Source organism: Papaver somniferum, chromosome 1, assembly GCF_003573695.1.
Source record: "Papaver somniferum cultivar HN1 chromosome 1, ASM357369v1, whole genome shotgun sequence".
Taxonomy (NCBI): Eukaryota; Viridiplantae; Streptophyta; class Magnoliopsida; order Ranunculales; family Papaveraceae; genus Papaver; species Papaver somniferum.
Genome location: NC_039358.1, coordinates 170216501 through 170228880, shown reverse-complemented (window position 1 = coordinate 170228880; position 12380 = coordinate 170216501). Strand labels below are relative to the sequence as shown.

Genomic DNA, 12380 nt, shown 5'->3' with positions numbered 1-12380 from the left:
TCAGATGAAAACAGGATCACGGAATTCGGAAGAATGTATTACGGTATTGTATTGATATACCTACATAAGATCTTAGAAAGCAGAATGCTATACATCTGTTTCATGCAAGACAAAAAGAAGGTTTTTCCTTTCTGAACTAAACCTGTTGAACTTCTCCCAGTTCTCATTTAATTTGAACACACAATTCTATATTTTTTTGGGTTTTAAATGAATGATTTTTTAGGGATCATGGTTTTTTTGAGGGGACCATGGTTTTATTAGGCCACCTTCCCTATAGTGATAAGGGGTGTCCTAAAATGTTGAAATGACTAACCTATTCTTAACCTAATTTAATTTAAAACCAACCTAATAACCACCTATATGTATAACCACCACCTCCTCCCACCACCACCGTCCACCACCACCGATTACCATCACCACCACCTCCGATTATCACCACCACCAACCACCGATTACCACCACCACCGCCCACCAACGCCGATTACCACCACCACCACCTCCGATCATCACCACCACCAACCACCGATTACCACCACCACCTCCTCCCACCACCACCACCACCGCCTATTTAAGAAATGTAACAACATCAATGCAATCGCAATTAAGTTCTGGTACATGATAATTTTATCGAGTATAAAAGACGCCAGCCGCTGCTGCCATGGGACCACTCCGGAGGTATTTTCCAACAAATCCTTCACTTTAATTTAATTTTGATTGCTTCAATCGAATAGAAATCATCAAAATAGGGTTTTAGTAGGAGTTACAGAGCCATGTTCGGTTAGGCCGATTTTCCAAAAAACCCTAGTTTACGAACCGAACTTCTTGAAAATGAAGAACACTAAGAACAGTTCGGTTCTATTGGATTTAAAACTAAGTCACCGAACTCTCTGTTCTGTTGTTTCGCAAAAAATTTTAAAACTACAAAGTAACCGAACTCCACCCTTAGAACCGAAAAAAAAACAAATCCAGTCTAACCGAACTGTGTTGTTGTGGCCAGTATCTTGAGTTCCAAAATAACCGAACTTAGCCAATAGAGTTCGGTTTTTTCGCAAAAAAATTTAAAACTACAAAGTAACCGAACTTAGACAATAAAGTTCGGTTGATTCGCAAAAAATACTTTTAACCGAACTCCTTGTATTAGAACAACATAAGTCCATAAGTTCGGTTCCTTTGCAAAATAAGGATATCACCGAACTTTAGTTTACGAAAATAATGAGAAGTCCACAAGTTCGGTTCGTTCGCAAAAATGTTAAGTTTTCTTTGTAACCGAACTCTACCTTTGAAACTTCGTAACCGAACTCTACCTAATTCTCCAAGAAATAAATTTCGTAGTAACCGAACGTTTGCCTAATTGCATATATGCATATATAAGCCCAGTTCGGTTGATTCGCAAAATATGTTGAAGTTTGCGAACCAACCGAACTTCTAACACTAGGTTACTTTTAACCTGCGGTTCGGTTGGGAACTTGGTTGCGTTGAAGTTTGCGAACTAACCGAACACACAAGATGTACCCAAATAAATTGTTAAGTTCAAAGTTCGGTTACTTACCATTTTATCCTAGGTAACCGAACATTACACTGTACGACCAAAACCTCCATTAACGAGCGAGTTCGGTAACCTACGTGTTTGGAAAACGTAACCAAATTACACTTTCAGGTGTGTTCGGTTACATGTTCTTGACATATGGTAACCGAACTGACCCAAATCTACATAAAATTTTTCATTTTTTTTGAAAGTTTGGAGCAATTCAACCAACATTATCTAAGTTTGAAGCACACCTGGGTACCCAAATACCCTTCCTCCGGTTGTGGTTGGTAAAATCCATCGTTTTTCATGTTTTCCTTCTTCATCTTCTCTAACTTTACTCTCTCAATAATTCTACTTCTTAAAAAATAAAAACCATCTGATTTTTTAATTTCACTAATTATCTTTAACTTAATCATCTCACTAATCATTACACTAACTATTATTAACACTAACTAATCATCATCCAAAATTAATCAGGAGGGTAATTTAGGTATTGATATAAATATCCAGATAAGGGGTGACCTAGATTTACTTCTAATTTCTTTACCCAAAATAAAACCATGGTCCCCCAAAAAAACCATGGTCCCCAAAAAATCGTTCTTTTAAATGTACTGCAAGAAAAACGTATAGGCCTGCTGAGTGTTGACCATCTCTTGCTAAGACATCAAGATCTTATGGTTCCACGGAGAGCTGGAACACAGTTACTCCAGGCTCTGGATTAGCCTAGAAGTGCTTAATCCTCCTATATTCGACATATCTACTAGTCCATTATAACAAAGTTTAATGCGAATTAGAGATATCGAGGAGCCAAAAAAAAATGGAGTTGTGTGCTTTTCAATCTATCCTCTTTGAACGATCAAAAAAAAAAAAAACTATCGAGTTGGATTCATTCAAAAAGTACCGTTCAGGCTTTCACCCAAGTCTAACATAGTAACACTGTTGGGATATATGTTTTAAAATAATTATTTTGTACATTTATATCAAAAATTCAAGCTTGGCCTAGTGGTTAAGCATTTTGGGCCCGGAGGGATAGGTCTCAGGATCGAATCCCCCCCCCTACTGATGGGTGTATATATATAAATAATATATATAACATTAGTCCGGGAGCGGGGCCTTGGGGGTCTTGGGAGGTCTCTTGAATTTGGAAAGTAGTTTTTGCTCCTTTTAAAAATTTTTTTTGCAAAACGTTTTCACAAGTTTTAATTACAGATTAAATAGTATTTATTCTGGCATAAATTACTTGACCGTTTTTGGACTGTTACACAGGATTTTATGGAGACAATTAAAACCAAAATTTATTCCCATTAATTTTGTCTTAATTGCGAAGGCTATAATAAGCCAGTTTTGAGAAACAGAAAAGTAAGAGTTTTCCATATACTGTTTTTGTGAATCAAGAGACCAAGTTTTTTCTGAGCAAGATTAAAAGAATGAAAGTGATCGATTTCTCACTGTGTGCGTGAGAGATCGACGAGAGTATTTCTCGGCTGTTTTATCCTGGGGACGTTGTGACAAAGAAAGACTGCTTGCACAAAACTCAAGGCAGAGCCACGAAACGTCTTAAAGAGAGAGAACTGGTCGTGACTTAGCCGCAATCCAGTTTTTTTGTTTAACCTTTGCTTTGCAGGAGTGAAATCAACAATAGTTCTAACAATTTTAAGACGTGTCTTTCTGCCATGGAATCTGAAAAGAAAACCGTTGCTGATATCAACAAGCCGTTCAAGTTTGAAGGACTTCATTTCAGAAGATGGAAGCTAAAGTTGTTTTTCTATCTCAAACTGATGAAGTTTCACATGATGGTGGACTCCATCAAACCAGCTAATCCACAAGATGCAGAAGCTGCGAAAAAAGCAACTCCAGCCGCAACAATTGCAACTCCTCAACCAACTGAAGAGCCTGTTGAGACCCAAACTGCTGAAGAAAAACAAAAAGCCTATGAAAAATGGATTGATAATGACTTTGATTGCAATAACTATATTTTGAATGCTTTGTCTGACGATTTATACGAATATTACTCTACATTTGATACTGCTAAAGATGTGTGGGATGCCTTACAGAAGAAATACGATACTGAAGAAGCCGGATCGAAGAAATATGCTGTAAGCCGCTACCTGAGATATCAAATGGTGGATGAAAAATCAGTCATTGATCAGGCTCATGAACTTCAGAAAATAGCTCATGAAATTATGACGGAAGGTATGAAAACTGATGAACAATTTCAAGTATCTGTATTGATTGATAAATTACCCCCATCTTGGAAAGATTTTCGTAATACTTTGCGTCATAAAACTGAGGAGTTTTCTCTTGAAAGTTTGATTTCTAAGCTCAGGGTTGAAGAGGAAGCACGGACACAAGACATAAAAGAAGAGATTCTTATCGTTTCCAACAATAAGAATCAGACTCAACCGAGTTTGAAACCTAAGAAAAAACCAATGAAACCTGACCAGAACCAAAGGAAAGGAAAACCTAATCAAAACAAGAACCCACACCCATCCAAGAGATTTCAGAATTCTGATTCTGAGTTCCTTTGTTAAGCCTGTGGTAAACCAAACCACGTGGCTAGGGATTGCAGAAATAACAAAGGAAAGAATAACGCACAAGCTAATGCTGCTGAAAGCGTTATAATTGCCATGGTTTCTGATCCAGAGATTCACATGGTTGGTGGAACCGATGGGTGGTGGATACACAGTAGTGCTTCGCGCCATTGTTGTTTTGATAGGTCCCTATTTAAGAGCTATGCAGAAATCAAGGATAAGAAAGTGTTGTTGGGAGACTCCCATACCACTAATGTGAAAGGTTCTGGTACGGTAGAACTGAAGTTTACTTCTGGGAAGACAATTATGCTAAAAGATGTCCTCCACACTCCAGAAATGAGAAAGAAACTTGTTTCCGACTATCTTCTCAACAAGGATGGGTTGTATCAAACTATTGGATCTGATGCTTACACAATTACTAAAAACAGAGTGTTTGTAGGAAAGGGTTATGCTGCTGATGGAATGTTTAAGCTTAATGTTTAAATGAATAAAATTACATCTTCTTCTTATATGGTGTGTACTTTTAATGTTTGGCATGCTAGACTTTGTCATGTGAACAGTAGATCATTAGATACCATGATCAAGCAAGGTCTTATTCCAAAACTTTCCATGCATGATTTTGAAAAATGTGAATCTTGTAGTCAAGCAAAAATAACCAAGAGTTCCCATAAATCTGTTGTTAGAGAATCTGAGCCTTTAGAGTTAGTGCATTCTGATTTGTGTGAATATGAAGGTATATTAACCAGAAATGGAAAAAGATATGTGATGACCATCTTCTTTGATCTATTTATTAAGCTTCTGTTATAGGGCTTTATTGATGATTATTCTAATTATACCTATGTTTACTTGCTAAGTCATAAGAATGAAGCTATTGAAAAATTCAAGGTTTTTATTGCTGAAGTTGAAAATCAATTTGGTAGGAAAATTAAGAGATTTCGTAGTGATAGAGGAACTGAATATGATTCTAAACCATTCACTGAAATTTATGAATCTTCTGGAATTATACATGAAAAAACTGCTCCTTATAACCCTGAAATGAATGGAAAAGCTGAAAGAAAGAATCGTACTTTTACTACTCTTGTGACTGCATGTTTGTTGAGTTCTGGTGCTGCCCCTCATTGGTGGGGAGAAATTTTGTTGACTGTTTGTTATGTTTTGAATCGTGTTACAGATTCAGAAACTAAAATTTCACCATATGAACTTTGGAAAAACAGAAAACCAAATGTATCTTATTTTAAAGTATGGGGTTGTTTGTCTTATGTTCGTATTCCTGATCCTAAAAGGTCAAAACTAGCTAGTAAAGCTTATGAATGTGTTTTTGTTGGGTATGCTCAAAACAGTAAAGCTTATAGATTTTTTGATCTTAATAATAAAGTTATTATTGAATCTATTGATGCTGATTTATTTGAAGATAGATTTCCTTTTAAATCTAGAAATAGTGGGGGTTCTCTACCTAGTACGAGTTCTGAACTTAGAATAGAAGAACATAGAACTGCAGAAACTAGAGACGCTGAAATTGAACCTAGGCGTAACAAAAGGGATAGGATTGCGACAGATTATGGTTCTGACTTTGAAGTCTATACCGTAGAGGAAGACCCTTCTAGTCTTCAAGAGGCACTTAATTCTCCTGAATCCGGTTTTTGGCAAGAAGCCATAGATAATGAAATGGACTCCCATAATCTTAATGGAACTTGGCACCTAGCAGATTTACCCCCTGGTTGCAAAGCAATAGGTTGTAAATGGGTACTTAAAAGGAAGTTGAACCCTGATGGTACAGTAGACAAACACAAAGCTAGGTTGGTAGCTAAAGGATATAGACAAAGAGAAGATGTAGATTTCTTTGATACTTATTCTCCTGTTACAAGATTGACTTCTATTCGTGTTTTGATTGCTGTTGCTGCTGTGCATAATCTTGTTGTTCATCAAATGGATGTTAAAACAACTTTTTTGAATGGTGAATTAGAAGAAGAAATTTACATGGAACAACCTGAAGGTTTTGTTGTTCCTGGTCAAGAACATAAAGTGTGTAAGTTAGATAAGTCACTGTATGGTCTGAAACAAGCTCCTAAGCAATGACATGAAAAATTTGATAACTTGATGACTTCACATGGTTTCAGAATTAATGAAAGTGACAAATGCATATACTATAAGTTTGAAAATAATACATGCATCATGATTTGTTTGTATGTGGATGATTTGCTGATTTTTGGTTCAAACTTGTTTGTGGTTGAAGAAACTAAGAATATGCTTAAGTCTAACTTTGAAATGAAGGATTTGGGTGAATCTAGTGTAATTCTGGGAATTAAGATTACTAGAACTAATGATGGCATTTCTTTGGACCAGTCTCATTATATTGAAAAGATTTTAAAGAAGTACAACTATTTTGATTGTAAACCTGTGAGTACTCCTTTTGATGCTAGTGTTAAACTGTTTAAGAATACTGGTGATAGCATTAGACAATCTGAATATGTTAGTATAATTGGTAGTCTTCGTTATGCAACTGATTGTACCAGACCAGGCATTGCATATGCAGTGGGGTTTTTATGCAGGTTTACCAGTTGTCTTGGTTTGGAACATTGGAATGCAGTTGAGAGGGTTATGCGGTATCTTAAAAAGACCGTTAACCTAGGATTACACTATAAGAGATTTCCTGCAGTCCTTGAAGGATACAGTGATGCTGATTGGAACTCTCTTTCAGATGGCTCCAAGTCCACTGGTGGATATTTGTTTAATATTGCCGGTGGCGCTGTGTCTTGGAAGTCAAAAAAACAGACAATTCTGGCTCAATCTACGATGGAGTCTGAATTGATAGCACTAGCAGCAGCTAGTGAAGAAGCAGGATGGTTGAGAAACTTGCTTTCTCAAATTCCTGTACGTGATAGACCGGTACCAGCTATTATGATCCATTGTGATAATGAAGCGACAATTGCAAAAGTATAGAACTGTTTTTATAACGGTAAGAATCGACAAATGCGTCGAAAGCACAACACAGTTAGGGAGTTTCTCACAACTAGTGCTGTACGTATGGACCATGTTAGGTCGGAAGAGAACTTAGCTGATCATTTGACGAAAGGATTAGCTAGGGAAAAGGTATTATATACCTCTAAAGGCATGAGACTTTTTCCCACTAGAAGTTGAGTCATTTTGTGATGGATACCCACCTAGAAATAGGTTCAAAGGGAATAACGATTCACAAATGATATGGAGATATAATCATGCATCTTTCCCATGGAATGATATCCTGAAGCGGGTTAAGGTTGAGTTCTTTAACTCTTAATGAAGTCTATAGCTCTGTATAGAGTGGGGTACCAAGCTACAAGAGTACTTTTGATAGACTCACCTATGTGAATGAGAAAGTGTGGCCGCTTTCTATGAGAACATGGGCAGTTCTCTAGAACATTCATTGAAACTGGGATAGACACAAGGCCGTAATGTGCTGGAATTTAGGACTTTACTCTTAGTATAGTTGTGTGTGTATTATGTAATTCGTTCTCTCCATAGAGTTCAAAGACATATGTTCACTCTGTGTAAGAGATCGGAGAATTTAATACTATGTAAAGGTTCAAAACCGAAAGGTACGTTTGCTTATGCACATAACTATACGGATCTTGCTCAATGATTTTAAAAAATATAAGTGGGGGATTGTTGGGATATATGTTTTACAATAATTATTTTGTACATTTATATCAACAATTCGAGCTTGGCATAGTGGTTAAGCATTTTGGGCCCGGAGGGATAGGTCTCAGGATCGAATCCCTCCCCCTACTGATGGGTGTATATATATAAATAATATATATAACATTAGTCCGGGAGCGGGGCCTTGGGGGTCTTGGGAGGTCTCTTGAATTTGGAAAGTAGTTTTTGCTCCTTTTAAAAAGTTTTTTTTCAAAACGTTTTCACAAGTTTTAATTACAGATTAAATAGTATTTATTCTGACATAAATTACTTGACCGTTTTTGGACTGTTACACATGATTTTATGGAGACAATTAAAACCAAAATTTATTCCCATTAATTTTGTCTTAATTGCGAAGGTTATAATAAGCCAGTTTTGAGAAACAAAAAAGTAAGAGTTTTCCATATACCGTTTTTGTGAATCAAGAGACCAAGTTTTTCTGAGCAAGATTAAAAGAGTGAAAGTGATCGATTTCTCACTGTGTGCGTGAGAGATCGACGAGAGTTTTTCTCGGCTGTTTTATCCTGGGGACGTTGTGACAAAGAAAGACTGCTTGCACAAAACTCAAGGCAGAGCCACGAAACGTCTTAAAAAGAGCGACCTGGTCGTGACTCAGCTGCAATCCAATTTTTGTGTTTAACCTTTGCTTTGCAGGAGTGAAATCAACAATAGTTCTAACACAGAGAGGATATCTCATGCAATTACCATGAAATGTGTCTGTACAGGACCAAAATATACATCAAGGAGATCTTGTTTGCTGATGCACTATCCTATTTATGTAAAATGTTAAATCTTCTACAGACCTGTCTTGGGGAAAAATGACACTTTCTGTTGAAAAAATGCTTGTGAATAAAATTCATGATTTTGAAATGGTCCACTTTATTTTATTTAGTCTCTCCTACTTTCAGTGTGGTGGTTATTATAACAATCACACCGATGGATGCCATGTGTAACTGATCTTCTTCCTTGTCTTTCATACTCTAGAGAAATAATCACTGAAGAAAATTTCTGTTCTACTAGATCGGTCTTCAGCTCTCACTTTCTCTCATTTTTGGTTAGTACGTAACACCATTATTTGGTGGAGATCAAAGCCGGGAATCCTCATAGCGCCAGTACTGCGGGGGCAATAGATCTTGAGGAGTGTAGATACTCATTTTGAAGGTTACAGAGCTTTTACTCTTTGCTTTGTCTGTTTGTTAACTGCATGATTAAACACCCTTGTTAGTTATTCATATAAAGCTCGATATATCCTCATAAAATTGATATTTTTCCTCTCTTTCTCTAACTAGATCAAAAATGGATGATGACCAACCAAGCTGCTTGCATATCGCTATGTATCCATGGTTTGCATATGGCCACCTGAGTCCATTTCTCAGCCTCTCCAACAAACTTGCAGAAAGAGGTCACAGAATTAGTTTCCTGTTACCAGATAAAACACAATCAAAGTTGGACCTTCTAAACTTCCACCCAAATCTAATCGAATTCATCCCACTTATTTTACCCGCTATCGAAGGTCTCCCACCTGGTTCTGAAACTACTGCGGAAATCCCTGTCGAGTTACATCATCTCCTAATGGCTGCCATGGATGCCACCAAACCTCAAGTTAAAACTGCTCTTTCTAGACTTAAACCTGATTACATATTCTATGATTTCACTCATTGGCTTCCTCGGATGGCAAGCAAGTTTGGCGTCAAATCCGTTCATTATTGTACCACAAGTATGGCAGCCATCTCATATCTCTTAGTTCCAGCAACCAATAAGGTACATATAATTCGTAATTCGAACCAGCTGTAACCATAAATATTATTTTCGTGTTATTTTAGAAACTACTCATATTCGTCAATCAATATATACAGATTGAAAAAGGAATAGATGCTCAAATCACAGAAGATGAATGGATGCAACAACCCCCTGGTTTCCCGCCATCATCTATCAGACTCCACCGGCATGAAGCAAAAGCTATGAACTTCATCACGTACCGCGACTACGGCAATATTTCATTTCACGAGCGTCTCAGTTTAAGTTTTAAGAATGCTGATGCACTTAGTTTTAGATCGTCTAGAGAACTGGAAGGTCGTTTCGTCGACTTCATTGGAGACCGATACGGGAAGCAAGTTTTACTGTCGGGGCCGCTTTTGCCGAAGCCACCAAGTTTTAAATTGGAAAAAAAATGGGACAAATGGTTGAACCAATTCGAGCCTCGTTCTGTTATTTTTTGTTCTTTTGGGAGTGAATGCCATATGGAAAAAGATCAATTTCAGGAACTACTTCTGGGTTTCGAGTTAACAGATATGCCATTCTTTCTTGCGTTGAAAACACCCTTAGGAGCTTTGACAATGGACGAAGCACTACCTCGAGGTTATAAAGAAAGAATAGAAGATAGAGGAATGCTTGAAAATGGATGGGTTCAACAACAACTGATTATAGCTCATCCTTCCGTTGGATGTTTTGTTAGTCATTGTGGTTTATCTTCAGTAACTGAAACTTTAGTGAACAACCCACAATTGGTTCTACTTCCAAATGCAGGTGACCAATATATCATTGCTAGGCTACTAGCTGAAGATTTGAAAGTCGGGGTTGAAGTTGAAAAGAGAGAAGATAATGGATGGTTTACAAAGGAAAGCATTTGTAAAGCAATTTTTACGGTAATGGATGACGATAATGAGATTGGGAAGGTAGTTAGAGAAAACAGATTAAAAATGAAGGAACTTTTGGTGAGAGACGGCTTTGGGGATGACTACGTTACTGATTTCATAGAGCAGCTTAGAGATGTCGATGAAGATCCGTTCCGCGATTAGTCTTACTTTACAACATTTTTTATTAATTTTTTAGAATTAGTCGTACTAGTATTTTTATTTTTTTAATCGATAAAAAATTTGATGTTAACGAGCTGGTAACTGGTATCATCACCTAATGATTTCGCCATTGTACTACAACGACATCAGCTATAAGAACTAGTATTATTAGAATATGTCTTTTGTAAGCTAATAAACCTCTCACTAAAACACTTCTTTTGGTTAAGTTGTTACTGTTACAATTATAACAATTAAATACTGTAAATAATTATGAACAAAAATCACAAAAGTAAAATAAAATGAAATGAATCAGTTGTAAATCTAACAATACGAGGATCGAATCACTTGATCATTAAACGCTCCTTAACATAACTATGCACAAATATACCTAAAAAATGAATGATGTTAATATCTCCACAGTGCAGTAGTTGTTGCATCCAGGATAAAATTGTCAGCTGCAATGGCTGTTCTAGATGTTGAAAAAATAGAGGGGTAGAAGAGGTAAAGGTTTCTAGAGTTTATGATGAGCGCAGAGAGTTTATTGAGTTTTCAATAAGGCTCAACTACTTCCTTCGTTTCAAAATAACAGGCGGGTTTCATGCGCAATTTGCACATGAAACTCGCCTATTATTTTGAAACGAAATAAGTAATATACATTATGATACCTATTAAAATGAGAATCCAAAGTTGTATGTTGCTTATTCACTTGTATATAACACTGGACTTCATCTTTAATTTTTTGTAGCCCCTTTAGTTATACTTTTAATAAGATTGGTTCTTTGCAAAACAAAACAACTAGCTCGACAACGTATCATTCTCTAGTTCCTCTTTTTGGGATTTGATATGACACCCCTAATTATCTCTTTGTTTGCCGAAATTTACTGGGAGATAGTCCGCCAAATATGAGTATTATTTGATTACTATATCTCTGCTCCTTGATTATCAATCCAAGTTCTTTAATGTCTTTGTCTTAAACCACTTCTGGAAAATGATTTGCACATTTATTTATCTTAAATTTTTTTAACTTAATTGTGGAATATTTTGATGTATTAATAACTTATTAATTTATCGATAAATTAATACTGTGTTGAATTCATAAAATTTAACGATCATAAGGCTATTAGTTTATCGAAGTTTTATTGTAGTGAAAATACGCTATTCACCTTAACGGCCCTTAAATCCCAGGGTCAAAGCACGCCAAGTTTTTTTTTTTTCCTTCTTCTAACAGCTATAAGTCATTTGTACATCATATTATGCAATCCAACATGACAATATTTTGTCAAAAACTTTTATGTATGTATGCTGCATCTACTTATAGCAAAACAGTTGGGAAAACTTTCACTTAGTTGACATCCACAATGTGTATAGATTTTACACCATGTAGGCGTTGGCAACATGTATGCTAGAAAGTTAAATATATCTATATAATAACATATGAAAAGGCGGAGGTCTAACAACCACACCCAATATTTCGTTCGGAAATCTGAATAGATAAACTCCAATATACTTTCAAGAGAATCAACTAGACAGTCAGACTCAATCTAGAGAAAAATATATCAAAGAGTTTTATATCTCAATTTCTCAATTCAATCTGCAATCAACAAATAGGAATTTGCGAGCCCGATTGAATAAGAGAAATAACTTGAACGATACCAAAGACCAGTGTTCAAGTGTCAATCAATTTATATCAACAACCAAAGGTTGGATTATCTAATTGATTGATCTTAACGCACAACATGTGATATTTCTATCATATAAAAAAATATAATACGGAAAAGAAATAACACAGACACCAGAATTTTGTTAACGAGGAAAACCGCAAATGCAGAAAAACCCCGGGACCTAGTCCAG

General features: G+C 36.3%; 1 protein-coding gene across 1 annotated transcript; it reads left to right on the top strand.

Annotated features, from left to right (window-relative positions):
• Positions 1 to 8764: 8764 nt before the first annotated feature.
• LOC113334032 (UDP-glycosyltransferase 79B30-like) lies at positions 8765 to 10657 on the top strand. The gene is made up of 3 exons (XM_026580385.1): positions 8765 to 8895; positions 9024 to 9495; positions 9591 to 10657. The coding sequence occupies exons 2-3, from the start codon at positions 9031 to 9033 to the stop codon at positions 10530 to 10532; spliced, it is 1407 nt and encodes a 468-aa protein (XP_026436170.1). The 5' UTR covers positions 8765 to 8895; positions 9024 to 9030; the 3' UTR covers positions 10533 to 10657.
• The last annotated feature ends 1723 nt before the right edge of the window (positions 10658 to 12380 follow it).

Bases quoted from the DNA above. Each gene is read 5' to 3' on its own strand.
- LOC113334032 (XM_026580385.1), top strand. From the start codon at position 9,031: ATGGATGATGACCAACCAAGCTGCTTGCATATCGCTATGTATCCATGG. The intron at 9,496-9,590 runs GTACATATAATT...CAATATATACAG, and splicing joins TAGTTCCAGCAACCAATAAG to ATTGAAAAAGGAATAGATGC.